Source organism: Balaenoptera physalus (assembly GCF_965194825.1).
Source record: "Balaenoptera physalus genome assembly, chromosome: 17".
Classification (NCBI taxonomy): Eukaryota; Metazoa; Chordata; class Mammalia; order Artiodactyla; family Balaenopteridae; genus Balaenoptera; species Balaenoptera physalus.
Genome location: NC_138895.1, coordinates 76,880,152 through 76,890,084, shown reverse-complemented (window position 1 = coordinate 76,890,084; position 9,933 = coordinate 76,880,152). Strand labels below are relative to the sequence as shown.

At 49.6% G+C, this 9,933-nt stretch overlaps 1 protein-coding gene across 1 annotated transcript in view; it reads left to right on the top strand.

Moving 5' to 3' along the window:
* Window positions 1-509: 509 nt before the first annotated feature.
* Window positions 510-9,933, top strand: part of KCNQ3 (potassium voltage-gated channel subfamily Q member 3) — a 308,256-nt gene continuing 298,832 nt past the window's right edge. The window contains 3 exon segments of the mRNA XM_082434076.1: window positions 510-965; window positions 968-1,012; window positions 1,015-1,352. Coding sequence (XP_082290202.1) covers window positions 834-965; window positions 968-1,012; window positions 1,015-1,352 — 515 coding nt within the window. The 5' untranslated portion in view covers window positions 510-833.

Below are 9,933 nucleotides of genomic sequence, written 5' to 3'. Positions count from 1 at the left end.
GGGAGCCACAAGCATTGCTAGCACCGAGCGGGTGGGTTCGCGGTGCGCTCGGCCTTGGCCAACCCAGCAACTTGGATTTTACTTCCGAAGCCCAGAAGCTGGGTTGGGAGGTGACGAGAAAACGTAAAGATGCAGGGCCCAGGCGAACGCGGGAAAAGAGACGACGCCCCCAGCTGCTTCTCCTCTTCGCGCCGCACGCCGCGCCGGGGGTAAGCCCCAACGCCCACGGGTGCGCGGGCAGCCCGGCTCGGCGGCCGTAGCAGCGCGCACGGGCTCTCCCGGGGCCGCGGGGAGGGGCGGGGCGCCGCCGGGGCCTCCGGCCGCGAAGGGGCGGGACGATGGGGCCCCACCCTGGCGCGGGCGGGCGGGAAGCGGCGTGCGCTCCGGCCCCGGCGCGGTCGCCCGCTCGCCGCTGCGGCTGGAGCGAGGCTGAGGCTGGAGCGAGCGGGCGGGGCGGGACCGGGGTGGGGGGGGGGTGGCGCGGGTAGGAGCGCGGAGGAGGGAGGCGGCGGCGGCGGCGGCGGCGCGTGTGGCGGGCGGGAGGGCGGCTGGCACCCGGCTTGTAAATAAACTGCGATGCTGTCTCGGGCTCGCCGGCCTGGGTGCCGCCGCCGCCGCCGCCGCCTCGAAGCGCCGGTGCCGGGCTCCCGCCGCCGCGCGCCCTAGCGCCTCCGCGCCAGCCTCGCGTGCCCTCGCTCGCCCCTCGCAGCCCGCGGCCCGCGCCCCCCGGGGTCCCGCGGTTGACCCGCGCGGGATGTGACCCCTCCCCCCTGCCCCCCGGGGCCCCGCCTTAGCCTGCTTTTGGGGGGGGGGTGGGGAGGGGCGCGCGGATCATGGCATTGGAGTTCCCGGGCTCGCCGCCGCCGCCGCCGCCTCTTCCACGCACCCCGAGCGCCCCTTCTTCCCGGAGCAGCTGCGGAGAAGGCGAAGCGGCCGGCGGGGGCGAGGCCGATGGGGCTCAAGGCGCGCAGGGCGGCGGGGGCGGCTGGCGGCGGCGGCGACGGGGGCGGCGACGGCGGCGGCGGCGGCGCCCCTAACCCGGCCGGAGGGGACGCGGCGGCGGCGGCGGCGGCGGGCGACGAGGAGCGGAAAGTGGGGCTGGCACCGGGCGACGTGGAGCAAGTCACCTTGGCGCTCGGGGCCGGAGCTGACAAAGACGGGACCCTGCTGCTGGAGGGCGGCGGCCGCGACGAGGGGCTGCGGAGGACCCCGCAGGGCATCGGGCTCCTGGCCAAGACCCCCCTAAGCCGCCCTGTCAAGAGGAACAACGCCAAGTACCGACGCATCCAAACTTTGATCTACGACGCCCTCGAGAGACCGCGGGGCTGGGCGCTGCTCTACCACGCTCTCGTGTGAGTACCGGGCCGCTCGGGGCGCCCGTCGGAGGCGGCGTGTGGCTGGGGGTTCGTGGGGGGTTGGGTGGGCTGGAGCTGGGGACGGCTGTGAGGCTTCAAAGTCCAGGGGCGCCCGTCCGCCGAACTGGAGACCAGCCTGCCCTGTGCTGTGTAGGTGTGTGTGTGTCTGTGGACCACTCTCTGGGTGTTGGACACCAGGGCTTGAAAGATCCAACCGTGGCTCCTCAGCTCATTTGGAGACCGCTTTGGCCTGTGTGTGTGCGCGCGGGTGCGCAGTTATGGCACCTTCTCCGGATGTTGGTATCCAAGCTTAAAAGAATTATGTGGTTTTTCTAATTAACGAGGAGGTCGAACGGGATAAAGCGGATCTTCCCATGCGCTCTGTGGCTCTGCTCGGGGTGGGTCCCTTCTACTTGGGGTCGCTGCTGACTTTAAGTGATACATCCTGGAGTTGGGGATGGGAGTGGTACACTGCCCACAGTGGAGTGTGCGTGTGTGTGTGTGTGTGTGTGTGTATGAGCGCGGGTGTCGATGGCTTGCTTGTGCTACCTTCTTAAGCCTCCATTCTCGTATGGAATGGAACGTGGTTTGTTCCAGTTGGGGACTTGGACTGGCCAAAATGCATGTTTTAGGTTTCTTTTTAGGGAAGTTAATGAGAGAGAGAGGGATGGGGGGAGATTGATTGTGATTCTCAGGCTCTAAGCCTAGACTGAAGGGTGAGGGCTTAACAGTGCCAGTAGGTGGGGGCCAGGGATCATTTTGGCTGAAACATCTCCATAATTTGGTCTTAATATCCCCTCAACCGCTTGCCTTTCTCTTGCTTTGGCTGGGCAAGGGCAGCGGGAGTGTGAAGGGGCCTGGGCTGAAGGTTTGCCCCCTGGAAAGAGTCTCCTTCTAGGCAGGATGTAAATGCGTGGTGGGAAGGAAGATGGAACTTCTTCTGCTCCTGACACTCTGGCTAGAAAATCCTGCTGCACTGGGGGAGAGGACGAAGATGGTAGTGGTGGCCTCTCTCCAGGAGGGGAAATCACAGCTGTCAGCACGCATCTCAGGGCTGGCAGGGCACTTCAGGTACCCCTTGCTTCCCGTCTGTGGCTTAGTCATCTTGATGGCTGCTTCTTAGGAGGCTGTACCGTTACCAGGGTTTTGGCGGGGCATCGGCCAAGACCTTGACCCTTCTTGTGCCATTAGCAATGGATATTCCTCTCTGTCCTTCTCCAATTGACCCATGACCGACGTGGTGGGAAGGAGTTCGGGGAGCCTTGGAGTTAAACACTACCTGCCAATCTTCCTTGGTTGGAAAGGCTTTTCCAGCTTTGGCCACCAGGTGGAGGCGTCTGCACAGGACCTCAGGCTTGGCAACAGGTTTCATCAGAGAGGTTACCGAAGCCTGGAAAAGGTGCCTTCCGGAAACTGAGGAACTAAGGACATCCAGCCAGGAACATGGGTTCTGGGGGGGGGCGGGGAGGGGCGGTCCAGCCTTTGGCATTCATGTCTGCGTGTATTTGCAGGTGTTAGTGGCTGGACAGAAGGGTTAGCAATTGTTGCTCTTCCATTTGCTTTCTTCAGGTGGTAAAAGGTGGTAAAAAGGGATTGAAAGATACTCATCTCTGCCTCTAGTGCTGTATTTAGTTAAATTGAACTGAAGATAATACTGGAATATGCGATAATAAAAAAGGCACACGAATTATTTGAGTGCACACAAACATACACAGCCTCACATGTCCCTTTGCACGTAAATGGTGTTCAGTACGTGTTGGCTGACTTCCGAACCTGGGGTCCCACTGGAGTTTGTGGGCTCCCTCTTTCTTCTCCTCCCACCTTTCCCAGCCAGCGCTCCAGCCCTGTCTTGACCAGCCTGGGGAAGGGATAGGTAAGGCCTCAATGTTATCCTTCTCTAGAATTATTCCATCACCTGGAAGCAGGTTTGGGAAAGCCAAAATCTGTATGTAGCCTCAGTTTCCCAGAGGGAATCCAGGAAAATTTCAAACTATGGAAGGAGAAAGGCACTTTCACGCAGGCAAATCGTTTATTTCGTGTCATTCTCACCGTGATTCTATGATGTGGGAATTGTTCCCTACATTTGATAGGTGAAGATATGAAAACTAAAACAGATAGCACCACTTGTCCAGGATCACGTAGCTGGAGCTCACATATGAATGCAGTGGGTCACCTCTTGTTTTTGAGCCCGGATTCCAGTTCTGACCCTCTTCCAACAATTGCGGGACTCTGGGTATTTTACCATTGGTAACACCCCATTGGTAACAGAGGACTCTTAGTCCTGCCTCTGCCTCCCCTTCATAGCTCCCAGCTGGCAAATGGCTGAGAATGGAGTTTGGAATCAAAGCAGGGCCTGCTCAGAACCCAGGGAACCCCAGTGTTAGGGAAACGCGACATGGCCTGGGGTGGCGGTGGTATTGGGATTCTGATTAATTGGGCATGAGACAGGAAAACCCATTGGGCTGGGTTTGAGCTCCTGATATTGAAGCATACCTCGTTAGTGGAGGCACTGTACATCCTTCCTCCAGCTGAGGAGGAAGTCGGTTAAGTGAACAAAACCATATCTTTCATTGATGATTCAGGATTTTGCAAGCACTGAAATTCGTGCTTCAAAGCAGCCATTATCTTATTCTGGGCTGTGGTTAATGGCAGAAGGCGAGCCAGGAATTTGGGCTGACCGTGGGCTCACAGGCTAGTGCATGCTTTTTTAAAAAAAATGAACCGGACCCATGAGATGTGGTTTTTTCCTTCTATCCCAAAGGCAGGATACAGCAAATGTGAGAATCAAAGACCGCACCCGTCCCCCCCAACCCTGCCGCCCCTGCTCCCTTTGCCTTAAATGCCCATCCCTTGCTTTCTCCTGGCTACTCACTTTCACCTTGGCCGAGTTCTCACGTCACCTCCTCTGGGAGGTTTTTCCCCGACCCTCCAGCTGAGCTAGAATTGTCCCTCCTCGGCAGCACCCCCAAGCATAGCATTTTGCACTGGACTGATCTGCTTGCTCATCTCCCCTGGCAGAACTGAGAACTACTTTGAGGAAGGGCTGTGTGGTGTCTTAGCCACCTCAGTCCCCAGCAGGCTTCTGGGCTCACGGTAGTTACCCAGTAAGCATTTGCTGAACGGATGAGTGAACGCATACTCTCAGGTTCCCCCAGACTTCGTTCTGCGTGGTTTTACTATTCTCAGAGCAATAATAAGTAGTCAGCATTACGGAACGTTAATGATGAGAATAGCTCTCAGAAGTCTTCCAGTGGACAATAAGGGAGAGGTGGGAGACCACGCTGTGACCCCAGTAAGGCTGATCACTTTCTCTGTATCTTTAGCTGCATGGCTGAAAAGGATTCTGATGCTGTAGAAAAGGGGCTGGACTTGAAGTTCACATCTGGACTCTGCCTTCAGCCTCTGTGACTTTGCATGAGCCAAGTTGGGGGAGATCTGTAACTTGAGAATGATAACCACCCCATCACAGGGTGTTTTTTAGGCTTAAAGAAAGTAGTGTATATGAATGAAATTAGCCCAGTATTAGGCACGAAGTGTTTACTAGTTGATTCTGAAATAGGGTCTCCTTAAAAGTCATAGCACACCTGCCACTGTGGCTGTCCTGAGGCTGTCTGGGGACTCCCCCTTCCTAGCCTGTTAGTGGGAAGATGCTGGCTTCATCTTGGCATTATTGCCGGATTGCCACCATACAAGCATCCCACTACCCTGACCACCTCTCCGTGGCCAGTTGCGTATGATCAATCAATCACCTGTTGACCCACCAATGATCACAAGAGATGCACACTGATTGCATTCTCAGGTAGACTGGCCCCTGGAACGTCGGGCAGGCAAGGCTGAGAGGTGAGGCGCAAGGACCCAGCAGCTGCTCTGGAAGGTAAAGGGCCGGGCTGGTGGACCTAGCGTATTGACTAAAGGAGCTACAGTCCTCAAGGTGGAGGAGAGACACTGGCCTCTCACTGAGACCCCTTAGTAAAGCAGAGTCTTAGCAAGTCTTTGAAGTAAGAGAAATTTGATTTCCCAAACTTGCTTTGCCTCTTACAGCCGGTATGTTCTTGGGCAAGTTGCTGGATCTCTGAGTTTCAGTTTCTTCGTCTAAAAAAATGTTATCAATATAGACTCTTGTGGAGCTAAGAGCACCTTACATAGAAGAAGTGCTCAATAATAGATAGTCATTTGTGTTGTTAATGTTAGTCAATAGAAATGCCTTTGCTGTGCCTGGCACTCTTCTAGACATTCGCATTATAGCAGTAAACAAAATCAAGCAAAACAAAACAGTCTAATCTCTGCCCCAATAGAACATGTATTCTAATAATATCTTTTTTTTATTGGGGTATAGTTGCTTTACGATGTTGTGTTAGTTTCTGTGGTACAACGAAGTGAATCAGCTATATGTATACATATATCCCCTTCCTCTAATAATATCCTAATAATATTCAATATCATCTAATAATAACATTAGTATTAGAAGAAATCTCAGAGTTTGGCCATCTGGTCAACTTCCCAGCCCAGGCGTAAGGAATCCCTTGAACAGCATCTCAGCCAGTGCTACAACTTGTAATTCATTACAGAAGGGATGGACTGCTGGATTCAGTTCTCTCAACTGTTCTGTTTCTCTGACTCTATTCATCCCATTCTCTTCCTTTTCTGCCCCCATGTATCTTATTCTTTCTCATTTCCCACTAGGTGTTTGTCTTCTTAACCATCTCAGTTCATCCTCACTTTTTTCCTTACTCCACTAATTTCCTCTTTGCATTCTCTTCCTCAGTTTTGTAGGTTTCCTTCTCATTATTGAGAACCAAGGATTTTGAAAAACTCTCATTCTTTTTCAAATAATTTTTATTTTATTGTGGTAAGAACACTTAACATGAAATCTACCCTCAACAAATATTTAAGTGTACAATACGTTATTGTTGACTGTAGGTACAGAGTTGTACAGCCGATCTCTCCTCTTGCTTAACTGAAACTTTATGCCTGTTGGTTAGTAACTCCCTCTTTCCCCTCCCTCCAGCCCTGGGGAGCCACCATTTTACTCTCTGACTCTATGAATTTGACTGTCTCAGATGCCTCATATCAGTAGACTCGTGCAATGTTTGTCTTTCTGTGATTGGCTTATTTCACTTAGCGTAATGTCCTCAAGGTTCATCTATGTTGTCACATACTGCAGAATTTCCTTCTTAAGACTGAGTAGTATTCCATTTTCTTTATCCATTCATCTGTTGATGGACATTTAGGTTGTTTCCACCTCTTGGCTAATGTGAATAGTACTTCAATGAACATGGAGGTGCTAATAGCTCTTTGATCCCCTGATAATAGTGTTTTGAGTAAATACTCAGAAGTGGGATGGCTGGATCACATGATAGTTTTATTTTTAATTTTTGAGGAACTTCCATACTCTTTTCCAGCTGTACCATTTTGCATTTTCACCAACAATGTGTAAGGCTTGCAGTTTCTCTATATCCTCACCAACACTTATGGTCTCGTTTTTTTTGTTTGTTTGTTTTTTGGTTTTTTTAAAATAATAGCCATTCTGACAGGTGTGAGGTGATCTATATTGTGTCATGCTTTCTCAGTGGTAAGAGCATGGTCTTTGGAGTCAGACCTGGGTTTAATTCAACTTTGCTATTTCCTTGCTTTGTGACCTGGAGCAATTTGCTCAACTTCCCTGGAGTTCGGTTTATTTCTGATACGGAGATAATAATACCTACACCCCCAGGATTGTTGTGAAATTTAATCAAGGCGATGATATTAAACACCTAAACATTGCATTGTGTTGATTTGCAACCTCAGGAGTTCCCCAGGTGAAATCTGAAATTGGTCGGGTACATGGAGGGCAAGGAGAGACCGAAGAAAGAGGCAGGTCACTCCGGATGAGTAGGTGGCGGGTTTAAGAAGCAGAGAACTTACATACGAGGCTTGTCTTGGGCAGCAAGACAGGTAGATATCCACACCCAACCGCCAGCATCTTAAAAGTTTATATAGAGGCCTTCACGGGGTTCAGTAACATACACTGTCCGGGTGGTCTCAACAACATATGCCCACTCAAGGCTGCATCCTTGCAAATGGCTCCCACTGTGGGCACAGCGGGCAGAGTTCATTCCCACCACTGGAGGGCTGAGGAGCCAGCTGACAGGTCCACCGGTGGTCACGACCTCTCCAGGACCTCCACCAACACGTTGTAGACTTCAGTAAATAGTGTTTCATTTTTGCTTCCCCTCTCAACCGTATTTAATCTGCCTTCTTCTGGTACCCCCCTCATAAAATCCATGCCCCCTCCCCTTTCTAATAATCTCATTTGATTTTTCTTCTCATTTTATGAACTTGCTGACTTCTTCCTGGCTTTCCTTCTTATGACATTTTCAAGCTGTTCAAGCAGCATGAAGAGGTCAAGTAAGGGGTGAACAACAGCCCACAACGGCAGATCTCTGGGCAGCAGTGAGGCTGTATGCTGGGGATGGCGATGACCACGGGTGCCCCGTATTCACTTTCTAGGAAATGGGCTAACATCAAGTGGCCCTTCGTGCTAGAAGGGAGGGTACCCAGTGTCTCTCTTTTATAAATGAATGACAGACGCTGAGATTTGCCCAGGCACCTGAAACTACTCCGGTGGTGGAGCTCAGATCACGCAGGAGTCCTCCACCCGCGAGGTGGTCTCTCTTCACCACGTCACGGTTCTCCTCTATAGAAGACAATGCACCAGAAGAGTAACAGAGAGGGACGGAAACGCTCCCTTCCAGGGTGAGGCGCTTTAGAGCTGCATTTCTGGAAAGTTCCCAGGGGAAACCAGTGCTGCTGGTCTGCAGACCACACTTGGAGTAACAAGGCTTCCCAGACTTTGATACACATGTGAATCACCTAGGCAAGAAGGCACCTTAAGAGAAATCTGGCAGACTCTACCTGAACCAAAGCCATCCAGCTTCTGTATAATGAGGCGAACTGACCCTACCTTCCTCCTGAATAGTTCACTGGAAATTTACAACATACCTGCAGTTGTGCCTAAAATGACCTGAATCTAATCATGAAGAAATAACAAAGTCAAAGTCATATGGTGGGACATCCTGCAAGATATCTGGCGTGGTCTCTTTCAAAGGGTGCATGTGATGAAAACAAACAAAGATGAGGATAGCTGTTTCAGTTAAAGGAGGCTAAAGGCACATGACAACCAAGTGCAATGCTTGAGAATCGACAAGTGGGACTGCATCAAACTCCTGCACCACAAAAGAAGCGATCAATCAAATGAAAAGGCAACTATGGTAGGGGAGAAGATATTTGCAACCATGTATTTGATGAGGGGTTAATATCCAAAATATATAAAGAATTCATACAACTCAGTAACAAGAAAGCAAATAATCTGATTTAAAAAATGGGCAAAGGATCTGAATAGATATTTTTCCAAGAAGATATACAAATGGCCAATAGGCACATGAAAAGGTGCTCAACATCACTAATCATCAGGAAAATGCAAAATAAAACCACAATGAGCTATCACCTCACACCTGTCAGAATGGCTATCATCAAAAAGTCAAGAAGTAACGAGTGTTGGCAAGGATGTGGAGAAAAGGGATCCCTTATGCACTGTTGGTGGGAATGTAAACTGGTGCAGCCACTATGGGAAAACAGTATGGAGGTTCCTCAAAAAAATTAAAAATAGAACTACCATATGGTCCAGCAATCCCAGTTCTGGATATATATCCAAAGGAGATGAAATCAGTATCTTAAAGAGCTATTTGCAGTCCCATGTTCATTGCTGTATTATTTACAATAGACTAGATTTGGAAACAACCTGAGTGTCCATTGTTGGATGAATGGATAAAGAAAATGTGGTATATATATATTAAAAAATGGAATATTTTCCAACCATAGAAAAGAAGCAGATCATGCTATTTGCAACAACATGGATGAACCTTGAGGGCATTATGCTAAGAGAAATAAGTCAGAGAGACACAAGTACTGTATTATCTCACTTATACCGGAATCTAAAAAAATTGAACTCAGGACCAGAGATCACATTGGTGGTTGCCAGGGGCTGGGGGGTGCAGGAAATGGATGAAGATGGTCAAGGGGTACAAACTTCCAGTTATAAGATGAATAGGTTCTGGGGATCTAATGTACAGCATGGTGACTATAGTTAAAAATAACTCTGTTGTATAACTGAAAGTTGCTAAGAGAGCAGATCCTAAAAATTCTCACCAAAAAAAAAAAAATCAACTATGTGAGGTGTTGGATGTGTTTATGAACCTTATTGCAGTTATCATTTCATAATATATATGCATATTTACTCACCACATCATGTACCTTAAACTTATGCAATGTTATATGTCAATTATATGTCAGTAAAGCTGGAAAAAACACAAACAAACCAATGCAATTCATGATTCTTGATTGGATCCTGAATTAAAAAAATAACAATAAAAGATATTATTATAGGGACAATTAAGAAAATTTGAACAGGGATTCCATATGAGATGACAATATATATCCAAATTTAATTTCTTGAGTATAATAATTGCATTTCGGTTATGCAGATGAAGGTTCTTTTTTTTTTTTTTAAGAGATGCGTGCTATAATATTTAGTGGTGAA